At 32.5% G+C, this 20,186-nt stretch overlaps 1 protein-coding gene and 9 non-coding genes across 14 annotated transcripts in view; 9 read left to right on the top strand and 1 right to left on the bottom strand.

The window, feature by feature from the left end:
- Positions 1 to 990: 990 nt before the first annotated feature.
- Positions 991 to 1,109, top strand: LOC113052573 (5S ribosomal RNA). Its single transcript, XR_003277077.1, has one exon. It is a non-coding gene; the product is annotated as a 5S ribosomal RNA (ribosomal RNA).
- A 1,625-nt stretch (positions 1,110 to 2,734) lies between these two features.
- LOC113052572 (5S ribosomal RNA) lies at positions 2,735 to 2,853 on the top strand. The gene has a single exon (XR_003277076.1). It is a non-coding gene; the product is annotated as a 5S ribosomal RNA (ribosomal RNA).
- A 1,620-nt stretch (positions 2,854 to 4,473) lies between these two features.
- On the top strand, positions 4,474 to 4,592 carry LOC113052571 (5S ribosomal RNA). Its single transcript, XR_003277075.1, has one exon. It is a non-coding gene; the product is annotated as a 5S ribosomal RNA (ribosomal RNA).
- Positions 4,593 to 6,215: 1,623 nt separating this feature from the next.
- On the top strand, positions 6,216 to 6,334 carry LOC113052568 (5S ribosomal RNA). Its single transcript, XR_003277072.1, has one exon. It is a non-coding gene; the product is annotated as a 5S ribosomal RNA (ribosomal RNA).
- A 2,120-nt stretch (positions 6,335 to 8,454) lies between these two features.
- On the top strand, positions 8,455 to 8,573 carry LOC113052590 (5S ribosomal RNA). The gene has a single exon (XR_003277092.1). It is a non-coding gene; the product is annotated as a 5S ribosomal RNA (ribosomal RNA).
- A 1,623-nt stretch (positions 8,574 to 10,196) lies between these two features.
- Positions 10,197 to 10,315, top strand: LOC113052579 (5S ribosomal RNA). The gene has a single exon (XR_003277082.1). It is a non-coding gene; the product is annotated as a 5S ribosomal RNA (ribosomal RNA).
- Positions 10,316 to 12,433: 2,118 nt separating this feature from the next.
- On the top strand, positions 12,434 to 12,552 carry LOC113052576 (5S ribosomal RNA). The gene has a single exon (XR_003277079.1). It is a non-coding gene; the product is annotated as a 5S ribosomal RNA (ribosomal RNA).
- Positions 12,553 to 14,426: 1,874 nt separating this feature from the next.
- On the top strand, positions 14,427 to 14,545 carry LOC113052574 (5S ribosomal RNA). The gene has a single exon (XR_003277078.1). It is a non-coding gene; the product is annotated as a 5S ribosomal RNA (ribosomal RNA).
- Positions 14,546 to 16,173: 1,628 nt separating this feature from the next.
- On the top strand, positions 16,174 to 16,292 carry LOC113052562 (5S ribosomal RNA). The gene has a single exon (XR_003277066.1). It is a non-coding gene; the product is annotated as a 5S ribosomal RNA (ribosomal RNA).
- Positions 16,293 to 17,354: 1,062 nt separating this feature from the next.
- The window catches only part of LOC113051302 (calcium/calmodulin-dependent protein kinase type II delta 1 chain), a 124,386-nt gene continuing 121,554 nt past the window's right edge, over positions 17,355 to 20,186 (bottom strand). For 4 of the 5 annotated variants that reach the window (XM_026214914.1, XM_026214917.1, XM_026214913.1 and 1 more), the window contains 2 exons: positions 19,360 to 19,593; positions 17,355 to 18,425 (listed from right to left, as the gene is read on the bottom strand). In XM_026214914.1, coding sequence (XP_026070699.1) covers positions 19,361 to 19,593 — 233 coding nt within the window. In that variant the 3' untranslated portion in view covers positions 17,355 to 18,425; position 19,360. The remainder of the gene's footprint in view (positions 18,426 to 19,359; positions 19,594 to 20,186) is intronic. The other variant, XM_026214915.1, reaches the window with a different exon arrangement.

Raw genomic sequence — 20,186 nt, 5'->3', positions numbered from 1 at the left:
ATTTTATTTTATTTTATTTTAATAGGTTTGGTTTTATTTTAACAAGATGACTTTTACTTCCACTCAAAGTGCCTCAACGCAATATTGATTGTATTTATTGCTATTAATTTTATTAATTAATTTAAACATTTTGGTTTAATTTAATTTAACCAGGCTTGAAATTCCTGTTTTAAAATCACTAAATTCATCCCCAAATTACCTGCACTCAAAGTGCATCACCACAATATTTTATTTAATTTTATATTATTTTATTTTATTTTATTTCAATAGATTTGGTTTTATTTTAACCAGATGACATTTACTTCCACTCAAAGTGCCTCAACGCAGTATTGATTGTATTTATTGCTATTAATTTTATTAATTAATTTAAACATTTTGGTTTAATTTAATTTAACCAGGTTTGAAATTTCTGTTTTAAAATCACTAAATTCACCCCAAATTACCTGCACTCAAAGTGCATCACCACAATATTTATTTTATTTTATTTTAATTGTTTTGGTTTTATTTAACCAGATGACATTTACTTCCACTCAAAGTGCCTCAACGCAATATTGATTGTATTTATTGATATTAATTATTTTAAACATTTGGTTTAATTTAATTTAACCAGGTTTGAAATTTCTGTTTTAAAAATGACCAAATTCCCCCCAAATTACATTCAATTTAAAGTAAGCGCAGTATTTGTTTACTTTTATTTAAATTCAATTTCAACCAGAAGACATTTCTGATGTTAAAGTTGAGAAAACAGGCCCCATTACTTCCACACAAAGCGCGTCACCGCGCGACATTTATCTTTTGTGAATGTATTTATTCATTAAAATGCATTTTTTTTATTGTTACTTATTTCTTTCCCTTAATTTAGCTCATATTAAAAAAGAGAGAAGACTTTTAAAAGACTTGGAAAAAACTTTGGAGTGGAAAAGGATCTGTTCTTCTCTTTGGCCTGCCTGTGTGTCTTCTTTAAATAGGTCGCTCTTGACTGTTGTACTCGCTTACGGCCATACCACCCTGAGCACGCCCGATCTCGTCCGATCTCGGAAGCTAAGCAGGGTCGGGCCTGGTTAGTACTTGGATGGGAGACCGCCTGGGAATACCAGGTGCTGTAAGCTTTTGCTTTTCCTTCAGCCAAGGCTCAGCTATCATTCTAGTTCCTTTACACTTTTATACGGATTAGCTGCTTCTTTTTTGTCTGTTTTCTCTTTCTCTGTGCCATCTTTCTGCTTACGGTGTCACAAAGGACAGCTCAGCCTCGTCATTCTTCCTTTCTCCTGCAGGAGGCGATAGACGGGCCTTTTCTCTGTCTCTATTACAAACTCTTGAGCGCCGCGTGCTCTTTGGAAATGACACCCCTCTCTTCAGTTTGAGACGGAGCTTCCCAAATTTGATTGTCATCCGAACCCCTTAGTGGTAAACTACACAGGAGATGCACCCTCTTAGATTTAAAGTTCATTTTCAAATAAATTAACAAAAAACACATTCTCATGTTCATTTTTTCACTGATGTTGGTGGTGGGATCAAATTATTTGCAATTAAACAAATGACATATTTCAGCTTATTTTTGGTACTTTTTCATTACTTGGAACAGGACAAGAGTTTTTTATCATCTAAAAAAAAAAAAAAAAAAAATTCATTAAACTCATCAGCAAATATTGTTTCATTGTAGGAAAATATAGGCATGCCCTTTCTGTTTTAAAATCACTAAATTCACCCCAAATTACCTGCACTCAAAGTGCATCACCACAATATTTTATTTTATTTTATTTTAATAGGTTTGGTTTTATTTTAACAAGATGACTTTTACTTCCACTCAAAGTGCCTCAACGCAATATTGATTGTATTTATTGCTATTAATTTTATTAATTAATTTAAACATTTTGGTTTAATTTAATTTAACCAGGCTTGAAATTCCTGTTTTAAAATCACTAAATTCATCCCCAAATTACCTGCACTCAAAGTGCATCACCACAATATTTTATTTAATTTTATATTATTTTATTTTATTTTATTTCAATAGATTTGGTTTTATTTTAACCAGATGACATTTACTTCCACTCAAAGTGCCTCAACGCAGTATTGATTGTATTTATTGCTATTAATTTTATTAATTAATTTAAACATTTTGGTTTAATTTAATTTAACCAGGTTTGAAATTTCTGTTTTAAAATCACTAAATTCACCCTAAATTACCTGCACTCAAAGTGCATCACCACAATATTTTATTTTATTTTATTTTAATTGTTTTGGTTTTATTTTAACCAGATGACATTTACTTCCACTCAAAGTGCCTCAACGCAATATTGATTGTATTTATTGATATTAATTATTTTAAACATTTTGGTTTAATTTAATTTAACCAGGTTTTGAAATTTCTGTTTTAAAATGACCAAATTCCCCCCCAAATTACATTCAATTTAAAGTAAGCGCAGTATTTGTTTACTTTTATTTAATTCAATTTCAACCAGAAGACATTTCTGATGTTAAAGTTGAGAAACAGGCCCCCATTACTTCCACACAAAGCGCGTCACCGCGCGACATTTATCTTTTGTGAATGTATTTATTCATTAAAATGCATATTTTTTATTGTTACTTATTTCTTTCCCTTAATTTAGCTCATATTAAAAAAGAGAGAAGACTTTTAAAAGACTTGGAAAAAACTTTGAGTGGAAAAGGATCTGTTTCTCTTTGGCCTGCCTGTGTGTCTTCTTTAAATAGGTCGCTCTTGACTGTTGTACTCGCTTACGGCCATACCACCCTGAGCACGCCCGATCTCGTCCGATCTCGGAAGCTAAGCAGGGTCGGGCCTGGTTAGTACTTGGATGGGAGACCGCCTGGGAATACCAGGTGCTGTAAGCTTTTGCTTTCCTTCAGCCAAGGCTCAGCTATCATTCTAGTTCCTTTACACTTTTATACGGATTAGCTGCTTCTTTTTTGTCTGTTTTCTCTTTCTCTGTGCCATCTTTCTGCTTACGGTGTCACAAAGGACAGCTCAGCCTCGTCATTCTTCCTTTCTCCTGCAGGAGGCGATAGACGGGCCTTTTCTCTGTCTCTATTACAAACTCTTGAGCGCCGCGTGCTCTTTTGGAAATGACACCCCTCTCTTCAGTTTGAGACGGAGCTTCCCAAATTTGATTGTCATCCGAACCCCTTAGTGGTAAACTACACAGGAGATGCACCCTCTTAGATTTAAAGTTCATTTTCAAATAAATTAACAAAAAACACATTCTCATGTTCATTTTTCACTGATGTTGGTGTGGGATCAAATTATTTGCAATTAAACAAATGACATATTTCAGCTTTTTTGGTACTTTTTCATTACTTGGAACAGGACAAGAGTTTTTTATCATCTAAAAAAAAAAAAAAAAAAAAAATTCATTAAACTCATCAGCAAATATTGTTTCATTGTAGGAAAATATAGGCATGCCCTTTCTGTTTTAAAATCACTAAATTCACCCCAAATTACCTGCACTCAAAGTGCATCACCACAATATTTTATTTTATTTTATTTTAATAGGTTTGGTTTTATTTTAACAAGATGACTTTTACTTCCACTCAAAGTGCCTCAACGCAATATTGATTGTATTTATTGCTATTAATTTTATTAATTAATTTAAACATTTTGGTTTAATTTAATTTAACCAGGCTTGAAATTCCTGTTTTAAAATCACTAAATTCATCCCCAAATTACCTGCACTCAAAGTGCATCACCACAATATTTTATTTAATTTTATATTATTTTATTTTATTTTATTTCAATAGATTTGGTTTTATTTTAACCAGATGACATTTACTTCCACTCAAAGTGCCTCAACGCAGTATTGATTGTATTTATTGCTATTAATTTTATTAATTAATTTAAACATTTTGGTTTAATTTAATTTAACCAGGTTTGAAATTTCTGTTTTAAAATCACTAAATTCACCCCAAATTACCTGCACTCAAAGTGCATCACCACAATATTTTATTTTATTTTATTTTAATTGTTTTGGTTTTATTTTAACCAGATGACATTTACTTCCACTCAAAGTGCCTCAACGCAATATTGATTGTATTTATTGATATTAATTATTTTAAACATTTTGGTTTAATTTAATTTAACCAGGTTTGAAATTTCTGTTTTAAAATGACCAAATTCCCCCCAAATTACATTCAATTTAAAGTAAGCGCAGTATTTGTTTACTTTTATTTAATTCAATTTCAACCAGAAGACATTTCTGATGTTAAAGTTGAGAAACAGGCCCCCATTACTTCCACACAAAGCGCGTCACCGCGCGACATTTATCTTTTGTGAATGTATTTATTCATTAAAATGCATTTTTTTATTGTTACTTATTTCTTTCCCTTAATTTAGCTCATATTAAAAAAGAGAGAAGACTTTTAAAAGACTTGGAAAAAACTTTGAGTGGAAAAGGATCTGTTTCTCTTTGGCCTGCCTGTGTGTCTTCTTTAAATAGGTCGCTCTTGACTGTTGTACTCGCTTACGGCCATACCACCCTGAGCACGCCCGATCTCGTCCGATCTCGGAAGCTAAGCAGGGTCGGGCCTGGTTAGTACTTGGATGGGAGACCGCCTGGGAATACCAGGTGCTGTAAGCTTTTGCTTTTCCTTCAGCCAAGGCTCAGCTATCATTCTAGTTCCTTTACACTTTTATACGGATTAGCTGCTTCTTTTTTGTCTGTTTTCTCTTTCTCTGTGCCATCTTTCTGCTTACGGTGTCACAAAGGACAGCTCTGCCTCGTCATTCTTCCTTTCTCCTGCAGGAGGCGATAGACGGGCCTTTTCTCTGTCTCTATTACAAACTCTTGAGCGCCGCGTGCTCTTTTGGAAATGACACCCCTCTCTTCAGTTTGAGACGGAGCTTCCCAAATTTGATTGTCATCCGAACCCCTTAGTGGTAAACTACACAGGAGATGCACCCTCTTAGATTTAAAGTTCATTTTCAAATAAATTAACAAAAAACACATTCTCATGTTCATTTCTTCACTGATGTTGGTGTGGGATCAAATTATTTGCAATTAAACAAATGACATATTTCAGTTATTTTGGTACTTTTTCATTACTTGGAACAGGACAAGAGTTTTTTATCATCTAAAAAAAAAAAAAAAAAAAAAATTCATTAAACTCATCAGCAAATATTGTTTCATTGTAGGAAAATATAGGCATGCCCTTTCTGTTTTAAAATCACTAAATTCACCCCAAATTACCTGCACTCAAAGTGCATCACCACAATATTTTATTTTATTTTATTTTAATAGGTTTGGTTTTATTTTAACAAGATGACTTTTACTTCCACTCAAAGTGCCTCAACGCAATATTGATTGTATTTATTGCTATTAATTTTATTAATTAATTTAAACATTTTGGTTTAATTTAATTTAACCAGGCTTGAAATTCCTGTTTTAAAATCACTAAATTCATCCCCAAATTACCTGCACTCAAAGTGCATCACCACAATATTTTATTTAATTTTATATTATTTTATTTTATTTTATTTCAATAGATTTGGTTTTATTTTAACCAGATGACATTTACTTCCACTCAAAGTGCCTCAACGCAGTATTGATTGTATTTATTGCTATTAATTTTATTAATTAATTTAAACATTTTGGTTTAATTTAATTTAACCAGGTTTGAAATTTCTGTTTTAAAATCACTAAATTCACCCCAAATTACCTGCACTCAAAGTGCATCACCACAATATTTTATTTTATTTTATTTTAATTGTTTTGGTTTTATTTTAACCAGATGACATTTACTTCCACTCAAAGTGCCTCAACGCAATATTGATTGTATTTATTGATATTAATTATTTTAAACATTTTGGTTTAATTTAATTTAACCAGGTTTGAAATTTCTGTTTTAAAATGACCAAATTCCCCCCAAATTACATTCAATTTAAAGTAAGCGCAGTATTTGTTTACTTTTATTTAATTCAATTTCAACCAGAAGACATTTCTGATGTTAAAGTTGAGAAACAGGCCCCCATTACTTCCACACAAAGCGCGTCACCGCGCGACATTTATCTTTTGTGAATGTATTTATTCATTAAAATGCATATTTTTTATTGTTACTTATTTCTTTCCCTTAATTTAGCTCATATTAAAAAAGAGAGAAGACTTTTAAAAGACTTGGAAAAAACTTTGAGTGGAAAAGGATCTGTTTCTCTTTGGCCTGCCTGTGTGTCTTCTTTAAATAGGTCGCTCTTGACTGTTGTACTCGCTTACGGCCATACCACCCTGAGCACGCCCGATCTCGTCCGATCTCGGAAGCTAAGCAGGGTCGGGCCTGGTTAGTACTTGGATGGGAGACCGCCTGGGAATACCAGGTGCTGTAAGCTTTTGCTTTTCCTTCAGCCAAGGCTCAGCTATCATTCTAGTTCCTTTACACTTTTATACGGATTAGCTGCTTCTTTTTTGTCTGTTTTCTCTTTCTCTGTGCCATCTTTCTGCTTACGGTGTCACAAAGGACAGCTCTGCCTCGTCATTCTTCCTTTCTCCTGCAGGAGGCGATAGACGGGCCTTTTCTCTGTCTCTATTACAAACTCTTGAGCGCCGCGTGCTCTTTTGGAAATGACACCCCTCTCTTCAGTTTGAGACGGAGCTTCCCAAATTTGATTGTCATCCGAACCCCTTAGTGGTAAACTACACAGGAGATGCACCCTCTTAGATTTAAAGTTCATTTTCAAATAAATTAACAAAAAAACACATTCTCATGTTCATTTTTTCACTGATGTTGGTGTGGGATCAAATTATTTGCAATTAAACAAATGACATATTTCAGCTTTTTTGGTACTTTTTCATTACTTGGAACAGGACAAGAGTTTTTTATCATCTAAAAAAAAAAAAAAAAAAAAAAAAAAATTCATTAAACTCATCAGCAAATATTGTTTCATTGTAGGAAAATATAGGCATGCCCTTTCTGTTTTTAAAATCACTAAATTCACCCCAAATTACCTGCACTCAAAGTGCATCACCACAATATTTTATTTTATTTTATTTTAATAGGTTTGGTTTTATTTTAACAAGATGACATTTACTTCCACTCAAAGTGCCTCAACGCAATATTGATTGTATTTATTGCTATTAATTTTATTAATTAATTTAAACATTTTGGTTTAATTTAATTTAACCAGGCTTGAAATTCCTGTTTTAAAATCACTAAATTCATCCCCAAATTACCTGCACTCAAAGTGCATCACCACAATATTTTATTTAATTTTATATTATTTTATTTTATTTTATTTCAATAGATTTGGTTTTATTTTAACCAGATGACATTTACTTCCACTCAAAGTGCCTCAACGCAGTACTGATTGTATTTATTGCTATTAATTTTATTAATTAATTTAAACATTTTGGTTTAATTTAATTTAACCAGGTTTGAAATTTCTGTTTTAAAATCACTAAATTCACCCCAAATTACCTGCACTCAAAGTGCATCACCACAATATTTTATTTAATTTTATATTATTTTATTTTATTTTATTTCAATTAGATTTGGTTTTATTTTAACCAGATGACATTTACTTCCACTCAAAGTGCCTCAACGCAATATTGATTGTATTTATTGCTATTAATTTTATTAATTAATTTAAACATTTTGGTTTAATTTAATTTAACCAGGCTTGAAATTCCTGTTTTAAAATCACTAAATTCATCCCCAAATTACCTGCACTCAAAGTGCATCACCACAATATTTTATTTAATTTTATATTATTTTATTTTATTTTATTTCAATAGATTTGGTTTTATTTTAACCAGATGACATTTACTTCCACTCAAAGTGCCTCAACGCAGTATTGATTGTATTTATTGCTATTAATTTTATTAATTAATTTAAACATTTTGGTTTAATTTAATTTAACCAGGTTTGAAATTTCTGTTTTAAAATCACTAAATTCACCCCAAATTACCTGCACTCAAAGTGCATCACCACAATATTTTATTTTATTTTATTTTAATTGTTTTGGTTTTATTTTAACCAGATGACATTTACTTCCACTCAAAGTGCCTCAACGCAATATTGATTGTATTTATTGATATTAATTATTTTAAACATTTTGGTTTAATTTAATTTAACCAGGTTTGAAATTTCTGTTTTAAAATGACCAAATTCCCCCCAAATTACATTCAATTTAAAGTAAGCGCAGTATTTGTTTACTTTTATTTAATTCAATTTCAACCAGAAGACATTTCTGATGTTAAAGTTGAGAAACAGGCCCCCATTACTTCCACACAAAGCGCGTCACCGCGCGACATTTATCTTTTGTGAATGTATTTATTCATTAAAATGCATTTTTTTTATTGTTACTTATTTCTTTCCCTTAATTTAGCTCATATTAAAAAAGAGAGAAGACTTTTAAAAGACTTGGAAAAAACTTTGAGTGGAAAAGGATCTGTTTCTCTTTGGCCTGCCTGTGTGTCTTCTTTAAATAGGTCGCTCTTGACTGTTGTACTCGCTTACGGCCATACCACCCTGAGCACGCCCGATCTCGTCCGATCTCGGAAGCTAAGCAGGGTCGGGCCTGGTTAGTACTTGGATGGGAGACCGCCTGGGAATACCAGGTGCTGTAAGCTTTTGCTTTTCCTTCAGCCAAGGCTCAGCTATCATTCTAGTTCCTTTACACTTTTATACGGATTAGCTGCTTCTTTTTTGTCTGTTTTCTCTTTCTCTGTGCCATCTTTCTGCTTACGGTGTCACAAAGGACAGCTCTGCCTCGTCATTCTTCCTTTCTCCTGCAGGAGGCGATAGACGGGCCTTTTCTCTGTCTCTATTACAAACTCTTGAGCGCCGCGTGCTCTTTTGGAAATGACACCCCTCTCTTCAGTTTGAGACGGAGCTTCCCAAATTTGATTGTCATCCGAACCCCTTAGTGGTAAACTACACAGGAGATGCACCCTCTTAGATTTAAAGTTCATTTTCAAATAAATTAACAAAAAACACATTCTCATGTTCATTTCTTCACTGATGTTGGTGTGGGATCAAATTATTTGCAATTAAACAAATGACATATTTCAGTTATTTTGGTACTTTTTCATTACTTGGAACAGGACAAGAGTTTTTTATCATCTAAAAAAAAAAAAAAAAAAAAAATTCATTAAACTCATCAGCAAATATTGTTTCATTGTAGGAAAATATAGGCATGCCCTTTCTGTTTTAAAATCACTAAATTCACCCCAAATTACCTGCACTCAAAGTGCATCACCACAATATTTTATTTTATTTTATTTTAATAGGTTTGGTTTTATTTTAACAAGATGACTTTTACTTCCACTCAAAGTGCCTCAACGCAATATTGATTGTATTTATTGCTATTAATTTTATTAATTAATTTAAACATTTTGGTTTAATTTAATTTAACCAGGCTTGAAATTCCTGTTTTAAAATCACTAAATTCATCCCCAAATTACCTGCACTCAAAGTGCATCACCACAATATTTTATTTAATTTTATATTATTTTATTTTATTTTATTTCAATAGATTTGGTTTTATTTTAACCAGATGACATTTACTTCCACTCAAAGTGCCTCAACGCAGTATTGATTGTATTTATTGCTATTAATTTTATTAATTAATTTAAACATTTTGGTTTAATTTAATTTAACCAGGTTTGAAATTTCTGTTTTAAAATCACTAAATTCACCCCAAATTACCTGCACTCAAAGTGCATCACCACAATATTTTATTTTATTTTATTTTAATTGTTTTGGTTTTATTTTAACCAGATGACATTTACTTCCACTCAAAGTGCCTCAACGCAATATTGATTGTATTTATTGATATTAATTATTTTAAACATTTTGGTTTAATTTAATTTAACCAGGTTTGAAATTTCTGTTTTAAAATGACCAAATTCCCCCCAAATTACATTCAATTTAAAGTAAGCGCAGTATTTGTTTACTTTTATTTAATTCAATTTCAACCAGAAGACATTTCTGATGTTAAAGTTGAGAAACAGGCCCCCATTACTTCCACACAAAGCGCGTCACCGCGCGACATTTATCTTTTGTGAATGTATTTATTCATTAAAATGCATTTTTTTTATTGTTACTTATTTCTTTCCCTTAATTTAGCTCATATTAAAAAAGAGAGAAGACTTTTAAAAGACTTGGAAAAAACTTTGAGTGGAAAAGGATCTGTTTCTCTTTGGCCTGCCTGTGTGTCTTCTTTAAATAGGTCGCTCTTGACTGTTGTACTCGCTTACGGCCATACCACCCTGAGCACGCCCGATCTCGTCCGATCTCGGAAGCTAAGCAGGGTCGGGCCTGGTTAGTACTTGGATGGGAGACCGCCTGGGAATACCAGGTGCTGTAAGCTTTTGCTTTTCCTTCAGCCAAGGCTCAGCTATCATTCTAGTTCCTTTACACTTTTATACGGATTAGCTGCTTCTTTTTTGTCTGTTTTCTCTTTCTCTGTGCCATCTTTCTGCTTACGGTGTCACAAAGGACAGCTCTGCCTCGTCATTCTTCCTTTCTCCTGCAGGAGGCGATAGACGGGCCTTTTCTCTGTCTCTATTACAAACTCTTGAGCGCCGCGTGCTCTTTTGGAAATGACACCCCTCTCTTCAGTTTGAGACGGAGCTTCCCAAATTTGATTGTCATCCGAACCCCTTAGTGGTAAACTACACAGGAGATGCACCCTCTTAGATTTAAAGTTCATTTTCAAATAAATTAACAAAAAACACATTCTCATGTTCATTTTTTCACTGATGTTGGTGTGGGATCAAATTATTTGCAATTAAACAAATGACATATTTCAGCTTTTTTGGTACTTTTTCATTACTTGGAACAGGACAAGAGTTTTTTATCATCTAAAAAAAAAAAAAAAAAAAAAAAAAAATTCATTAAACTCATCAGCAAATATTGTTTCATTGTAGGAAAATATAGGCATGCCCTTTCTGTTTTTAAAATCACTAAATTCACCCCAAATTACCTGCACTCAAAGTGCATCACCACAATATTTTATTTTATTTTATTTTAATAGGTTTGGTTTTATTTTAACAAGATGACATTTACTTCCACTCAAAGTGCCTCAACGCAATATTGATTGTATTTATTGCTATTAATTTTATTAATTAATTTAAACATTTTGGTTTAATTTAATTTAACCAGGCTTGAAATTCCTGTTTTAAAATCACTAAATTCATCCCCAAATTACCTGCACTCAAAGTGCATCACCACAATATTTTATTTAATTTTATATTATTTTATTTTATTTTATTTCAATAGATTTGGTTTTATTTTAACCAGATGACATTTACTTCCACTCAAAGTGCCTCAACGCAGTACTGATTGTATTTATTGCTATTAATTTTATTAATTAATTTAAACATTTTGGTTTAATTTAATTTAACCAGGTTTGAAATTTCTGTTTTAAAATCACTAAATTCACCCCAAATTACCTGCACTCAAAGTGCATCACCACAATATTTTATTTAATTTTATATTATTTTATTTTATTTTATTTCAATAGATTTGGTTTTATTTTAACCAGATGACATTTACTTCCACTCAAAGTGCCTCAACGCAGTATTGATTGTATTTATTGCTATTAATTTTATTAATTAATTTAAACATTTTGGTTTAATTTAATTTAACCAGGCTTGAAATTCCTGTTTTAAAATCACTAAATTCATCCCCAAATTACCTGCACTCAAAGTGCATCACCACAATATTTTATTTAATTTTATATTATTTTATTTTATTTTATTTCAATAGATTTGGTTTTATTTTAACCAGATGACATTTACTTCCACTCAAAGTGCCTCAACGCAGTATTGATTGTATTTATTGCTATTAATTTTATTAATTAATTTAAACATTTTGGTTTAATTTAATTTAACCAGGTTTGAAATTTCTGTTTTAAAATCACTAAATTCACCCTAAATTACCTGCACTCAAAGTGCATCACCACAATATTTTATTTTATTTTATTTTAATTGTTTTGGTTTTATTTTAACCAGATGACATTTACTTCCACTCAAAGTGCCTCAACGCAATATTGATTGTATTTATTGATATTAATTATTTTAAACATTTTGGTTTAATTTAATTTAACCAGGTTTGAAATTTCTGTTTTAAAATGACCAAATTCCCCCCAAATTACATTCAATTTAAAGTAAGCGCAGTATTTGTTTACTTTTATTTAATTCAATTTCAACCAGAAGACATTTCTGATGTTAAAGTTGAGAAACAGGCCCCCATTACTTCCACACAAAGCGCGTCACCGCGCGACATTTATCTTTTGTGAATGTATTTATTCATTAAAATGCATATTTTTTATTGTTACTTATTTCTTTCCCTTAATTTAGCTCATATTAAAAAAGAGAGAAGACTTTTAAAAGACTTGGAAAAAACTTTGAGTGGAAAAGGATCTGTTTCTCTTTGGCCTGCCTGTGTGTCTTCTTTAAATAGGTCGCTCTTGACTGTTGTACTCGCTTACGGCCATACCACCCTGAGCACGCCCGATCTCGTCCGATCTCGGAAGCTAAGCAGGGTCGGGCCTGGTTAGTACTTGGATGGGAGACCGCCTGGGAATACCAGGTGCTGTAAGCTTTTGCTTTTCCTTCAGCCAAGGCTCAGCTATCATTCTAGTTCCTTTACACTTTTATACGGATTAGCTGCTTCTTTTTTGTCTGTTTTCTCTTTCTCTGTGCCATCTTTCTGCTTACGGTGTCACAAAGGAAAGCTCAGCCTCGTCATTCTTCCTTTCTCCTGCAGGAGGCGATAGACGGGCCTTTTCTCTGTCTCTATTACAAACTCTTGAGCGCCGCGTGCTCTTTTGGAAATGACACCCCTCTCTTCAGTTTGAGACGGAGCTTCCCAAATTTGATTGTCATCCGAACCCCTTAGTGGTAAACTACACAGGAGATGCACCCTCTTAGATTTAAAGTTCATTTTCAAATAAATTAACAAAAAACACATTCTCATGTTCATTTCTTCACTGATGTTGGTGTGGGATCAAATTATTTGCAATTAAACAAATGACATATTTCAGCTTTTTTGGTACTTTTTCATTACTTGGAACAGGACAAGAGTTTTTTATCATCTAAAAAAAAAAAAAAAAAAAAAAAAAAAATTCATTAAACTCATCAGCAAATATTGTTTCATTGTAGGAAAATATAGGCATGCCCTTTCTGTTTTTAAAATCACTAAATTCACCCCAAATTACCTGCACTCAAAGTGCATCACCACAATATTTTATTTTATTTTATTTTAATAGGTTTGGTTTTATTTTAACAAGATGACATTTACTTCCACTCAAAGTGCCTCAATGCAATATTGATTGTATTTATTGCTATTAATTTTATTAATTAATTTAAACATTTTGGTTTAATTTAATTTAACCAGGCTTGAAATTCCTGTTTTAAAATCACTAAATTCATCCCCAAATTACCTGCACTCAAAGTGCATCACCACAATATTTTATTTAATTTTATATTATTTTATTTTATTTTATTTCAATAGATTTGGTTTTATTTTAACCAGATGACATTTACTTCCACTCAAAGTGCCTCAACGCAGTATTGATTGTATTTATTGCTATTAATTTTATTAATTAATTTAAACATTTTGGTTTAATTTAATTTAACCAGGTTTGAAATTTCTGTTTTAAAATCACTAAATTCACCCCAAATTACCTGCACTCAAAGTGCATCACCACAATATTTTATTTAATTTTATATTATTTTATTTTATTTTATTTCAATAGATTTGGTTTTATTTTAACCAGATGACATTTACTTCCACTCAAAGTGCCTCAACGCAGTATTGATTGTATTTATTGCTATTAATTTTATTAATTAATTTAAACATTTTGGTTTAATTTAATTTAACCAGGTTTGAAATTTCTGTTTTAAAATCACTAAATTCACCCTAAATTACCTGCACTCAAAGTGCATCACCACAATATTTTATTTTATTTTATTTTAATTGTTTTGGTTTTATTTTAACCAGATGACATTTACTTCCACTCAAAGTGCCTCAACGCAATATTGATTGTATTTATTGATATTAATTATTTTAAACATTTTGGTTTAATTTAATTTAACCAGGTTTGAAATTTCTGTTTTAAAATGACCAAATTCCCCCCAAATTACATTCAATTTAAAGTAAGCGCAGTATTTGTTTACTTTTATTTAATTCAATTTCAACCAGAAGACATTTCTGATGTTAAAGTTGAGAAACAGGCCCCCATTACTTCCACACAAAGCGCGTCACCGCGCGACATTTATCTTTTGTGAATGTATTTATTCATTAAAATGCATATTTTTTATTGTTACTTATTTCTTTCCCTTAATTTAGCTCATATTAAAAAAGAGAGAAGACTTTTAAAAGACTTGGAAAAAACTTTGAGTGGAAAAGGATCTGTTTCTCTTTGGCCTGCCTGTGTGTCTTCTTTAAATAGGTCGCTCTTGACTGTTGTACTCGCTTACGGCCATACCACCCTGAGCACGCCCGATCTCGTCCGATCTCGGAAGCTAAGCAGGGTCGGGCCTGGTTAGTACTTGGATGGGAGACCGCCTGGGAATACCAGGTGCTGTAAGCTTTTGCTTTTCCTTCAGCCAAGGCTCAGCTATCATTCTAGTTCCTTTACACTTTTATACGGATTAGCTGCTTCTTTTTTGTCTGTTTTCTCTTTCTCTGTGCCATCTTTCTGCTTACGGTGTCACAAAGGACAGCTCAGCCTCGTCATTCTTCCTTTCTCCTGCAGGAGGCGATAGACGGGCCTTTTCTCTGTCTCTATTACAAACTCTTGAGCGCCGCGTGCTCTTTTGGAAATGACACCCCTCTCTTCAGTTTGAGACGGAGCTTCCCAAATTTGATTGTCATCCGAACCCCTTAGTGGTAAACTACACAGGAGATGCACCCTCTTAGATTTAAAGTTCATTTTCAAATAAATTAACAAAAAACACATTCTCATGTTCATTTTTTCACTGATGTTGGTGTGGGATCAAATTATTTGCAATTAAACAAATGACATATTTCAGCTTTTTTGGTACTTTTTCATTACTTGGAACAGGACAAGAGTTTTTTATCATCTAAAAAAAAAAAAAAAAAAAAAAAAAATTCATTAAACTCATCAGCAAATATTGTTTCATTGTAGGAAAATATAGGCATGCCCTTTCTGTTTTTAAAATCACTAAATTCACCCCAAATTACCTGCACTCAAAGTGCATCACCACAATATTTTATTTTATTTTATTTTAATAGGTTTGGTTTTATTTTAACAAGATGACATTTACTTCCACTCAAAGTGCCTCAACGCAATATTGATTGTATTTATTGCTATTAATTTTATTAATTAATTTAAACATTTTGGTTTAATTTAATTTAACCAGGCTTGAAATTCCTGTTTTAAAATCACTAAATTCATCCCCAAATTACCTGCACTCAAAGTGCATCACCACAATATTTTATTTAATTTTATATTATTTTATTTTATTTTATTTCAATAGATTTGGTTTTATTTTAACCAGATGACATTTACTTCCACTCAAAGTGCCTCAACGCAGTATTGATTGTATTTATTGCTATTAATTTTATTAATTAATTTAAACATTTTGGTTTAATTTAATTTAACCAGGTTTGAAATTTCTGTTTTAAAATCACTAAATTCACCCCAAATTACCTGCACTCAAAGTGCATCACCACAATATTTTATTTAATTTTATTTTAATTGTTTTGGTTTTATTTTAACCAGATGACATTTACTTCCACTCAAAGTGCCTCAACGCAATATTGATTGTATTTATTGATATTAATTATTTTAAACATTTTGGTTTAATTTAATTTAACCAGGTTTGAAATTTCTGTTTTAAAATGACCAAATTCCCCCCAAATTACATTCAATTTAAAGTAAGCGCAGTATTTGTTTACTTTTATTTAATTCAATTTCAACCAGAAGACATTTCTGATGTTAAAGTTGAGAAACAGGCCCCCATTACTTCCACACAAAGCGCGTCACCGCGCGACATTTATCTTTTGTGAATGTATTTATTCATTAAAATGCATATTTTTTATTGTTACTTATTTCTTTCCCTTAATTTAGCTCATATTCAAAAAGAGAGAAGACTTTTAAAAGACTTGGAAAAAACTTTGAGTGGAAAAGGATCTGTTTCTCTTTGGCCTGCCTGTGTGTCTTCTTTAAATAGGTCGCTCTTGACTGTTGTACTCGCTTACGGCCATACCACCCTGAGCACGCCCGATCTCGTCCGATCTCGGAAGCTAAGCAGGGTCGGGCCTGGTTAGTACTTGGATGGGAGACCGCCTGGGAATACCAGGTGCTGTAAGCTTTTGCTTTTCCTTCAGCCAAGGCTCAGCTATCATTCTAGTTCCTTTACACTTTTATACGGATTAGCTGCTTCTTTTTTGTCTGTTTTCTCTTTCTCTGTGCCATCTTTCTGCTTGCGGTGTCACAAAGGACAGCTCAGCCTCGTCATTCTTCCTTTCTCCTGCAGGAGGCGATAGACGGGCCTTTTCTCTGTCTCTATTACAAACTCTTGAGCGCCGCGTGCTCTTTTGGAAATGACACCCCTCTCTTCAGTTTGAGACGGAGCTTCCCAAATTTGATTGTCATCCGAACCCCTTAGTGGTAAACTACACAGGAGATGCACCCTCTTAGATTTAAAGTTCATTTTCAAATAAATTAACAAAAAACACATTCTCATGTTCATTTCTTCACTGATGTTGGTGTGGGATCAAATTATTTGCAATTAAACAAATGACATATTTCAGTTATTTTGGTACTTTTTCATTACTTGGAACAGGACAAGAGTTTTTTATCATCTCAAAAAAAAAAACAAACAAAAAAAAACAATTAATTAAACTCATCAGCAAATTCAAAAATAGGCCCCAATTTACTTCCACTCAAAGTGCCTCAACCCAACATTGATTATACATACAAAGTAGCATGCATTACTGGCAAAATAAAACAAAAAGAAAAATTAATATGTTTCAATCTACTTTTCTGATCTTTTTGTTAACCAGCAGACATTAAAGAAATATTCTAGATTATACAATTTAAGCAGCATGTGTCCATTACTATTACTGATTGGACAGTACAACAATGAATCTCTACAAAATTGGATCTGCAAATTTGCATAAACTATCTCATCGAATTGGAACAACTCCTCTATGAAGATGAAGTTCTGGTGATCAACTGCATACCACAGATGTTTGTATAATCATAAAGGCTTTAGTTGTGCTTAATTTTAATAAAATATTACTTTACTAATACGTTTGGAAACGATACATACATACATTACCGCAAATTATACCACAAAGCACAGTTTGATTAAGTTTAGATGGAATTAACTTTTTGACAAACATAAATCAAAATGATGTCAATACATGTATTTTGCAGAAATCACACATTTTATTAGATGTTTTACATATATAGAAATCTACTATATCAAGTTATCTGGTAATAACCTTTTTCTATAATGTTGTACTGTAACTTAATATATTATCATAACTGGAGTTAGAAGAATCAAAGTTGCATCTGACAAACATGCCTGTTTTGATGGTACATTGTGGCATCATGTTTTTAGACATTTATTGTTTTTACCAAGTAATTGTGTGTAGCGAATTATGGGTAGAACTTTTTTTCCAGACCTGTTTCTCATGTACATACTATCACAATTCATTGAAAAGCAATGAAAACCTATCTGGCATTGCTAGTCAATTATATTTTTTTACAGAATGAGCATATAAGCATATCTGGTTTAGTGAAGTGTGAGTTGTTAAATTTTTTTTTTTTTTTCATATATTCAGATGTATTATAACTGTATGACAATTCATGGGCAAAAAAAAATACAATAAAATTATAATAATATGAATAATAAATCTCTAAACCTTATCCCCTCTCATAATTTTGGATTATCCAAGAAAATAGCACAATATGCCCTATGTGTGCTAACAAACTAGTAATACTCCAAAGTGTAAAGCAGAAATAGCACTTCACATAATGTACATCACTGAAAACTATTCACAAGCTCATATATCTGTCATTTTAAGAAATAAGTAAATCTTGGATCTGTCATTTTTTTATGACTAATACAAAGAAAAAAAAAAAAGCTTGATTTATTATTTTCTGATATACAGTACCCATGTACCCAAACACCACAGATTACTAACAAATGGCTCCATATAATTTGTTATACAAAAATGTAACCCTTAAAAAAAAAGATTAAAGTACTAAGTAAGAACATGCCTTTCACATAATGAGTATAGTGTGTGAACAGCATATTCAATACATATAAATGTACTCGCATACAAACACACCACATCCTGATCTGAAACGATTATCCAACCTAGTCCAACAGTTCATGTAAACAAGACTCTGGTACAGTAGACCAAACTATGAAGATCATGGTTGAGTTGAAGCTCAGTTGACAGGAAGGGCTGTGCTCTGGAGTCCTTATTATCTGAAAAGGAAGAATAAATAACATATTACTGTGGCGAGTGGGGCGGGGCCGAGAGGCGTGGGAACGAGGAGTGAGGCCAGGTGTAGTGATTGGAGATGAGCTACACCTGAGCCCCACCGCTAGTATTGAGTCCCACGTAGGAGATGGAAGGATATAAAACTGGAGTGACGACCGTGAAGGACGAGAGAGGACCAGGCCTGGGATATTATTTTATGTGTTTGCTTTTATTTGTGCGCGTCAGTCGCCGTGAGGGGCTGACGCGCTGTTGTGTTTATTTTTGAATATTATTAAAATGCTTTTTGATTGTGCGCCGGTTCCCGCCTCCTTCTTCCCGATGAATATGGAGATTTGTATATCGTTACAGTTACCTCATCACAAATATTATTTATTACTTTTTTTATACACTGACCAAGTTTTATCTTGTTACTTTTTAAGGATTTTCAGGTCCCATGTGACACAATGGTATATTCAAAGTGTTGTAGAGACATACAATATGGTTTATACAATTTATTTAAAGTTAAATAACACAAGGTAATGAAACTTTAGTTTACTTTATTTAATGAAAATCTACTGCAGTTTCCTCCAACTCGCTCAGAAAAGAAAAGTTGTGAGAAATACATTTATGATACACAGAATACAACGCATACTTGCTTTTCTTTAAAAGCTAGTACAGAACCAGGTCAGCATTAAAGGGATAGTTCACCCAAAAATGAAAATTGTCATCATTTACTTACCCATATGTTGTTCCAAACCTGTATGAGTTGCTTTCTTATGTTGAACATAGAAGATATTTTGAAGATCGCTGGCAGTCAAACTGCCAGTTCTTTTCCTACTATGGAAGTCAATGGGAACCAGTAAATGATGACAGAATTTTTGAGTGAACTATCCCTTTATCTAGCCTAGACAAACAGGTCTTTTTAACAGACACACAGACCTCACTTGGTGGGCACAGTTGGTGAGCCAGACCGATGGAAGTGGATGTTCTGCCATTTGCCATCACGACGATGCCAGACACGGGTTTCTTCAGACTGCATAGTGCGAGGCATATTGTTGACGTCCATGTATTGGGTGAGCCTTATATAAGCGATGCATGCAGCATCCTCACCAATTAGGTGTACATGAGGGTTCAGCAAGATGGTATGGATGGGTTTGTGACCTTTGGAGAGAGCTACAGCAGAGGGACAATAATGCATATATATGAAACTATAGTTTTGTGTCATTCAAGGCACTTTCACCCTTATCAAAGACATTAAAGATATTAAAACAATATGCATGCATATGGATCCATGATATAAATACATTAAGAATCCATATATTCTTCATTTGTGTAGAATATAAACAAGTTTTCATAACAACCATTTAAATGACTATCCCCCAGTTTCACAGACAAGTCTTAAGACTAATGCCAGACTAAAATCTATGTCTGAGCTGTTTCTACTGAAAGAAACTTGCTCTTACTGATCTTAAAATATATCAGTGCCTTTATTTTGTCTCGCAATGCACACCAAATTATTATTATTTTTTTTCTAAGGCACGTTTATAAGATTTTCTTAAATGTCCTAACTGGACTATGGCCTAATCCTTAGTCTAAGCCCTGTCTGTGAAACCAGGCCTAACAAAATTAGTAGTCTGTTTATATATATATATAGTTCACAATGTAGCCTAATAAGCCTAATTGTCTTTTAATAAAACTGATTTTATTTAGTGCTCAAATTTATTATATTGAAAGACAGTTATGATATTGTAAACATAATAATACTT

The sequence above is a fragment of the Carassius auratus genome, chromosome 32, assembly GCF_003368295.1.
Source record: "Carassius auratus strain Wakin chromosome 32, ASM336829v1, whole genome shotgun sequence".
NCBI lineage: Eukaryota > Metazoa > Chordata > Actinopteri > Cypriniformes > Cyprinidae > Carassius > Carassius auratus.
The sequence above is the reverse complement of the archived record's forward strand: the minus strand, read 5'-3'. Positions and strand labels throughout refer to the sequence as shown.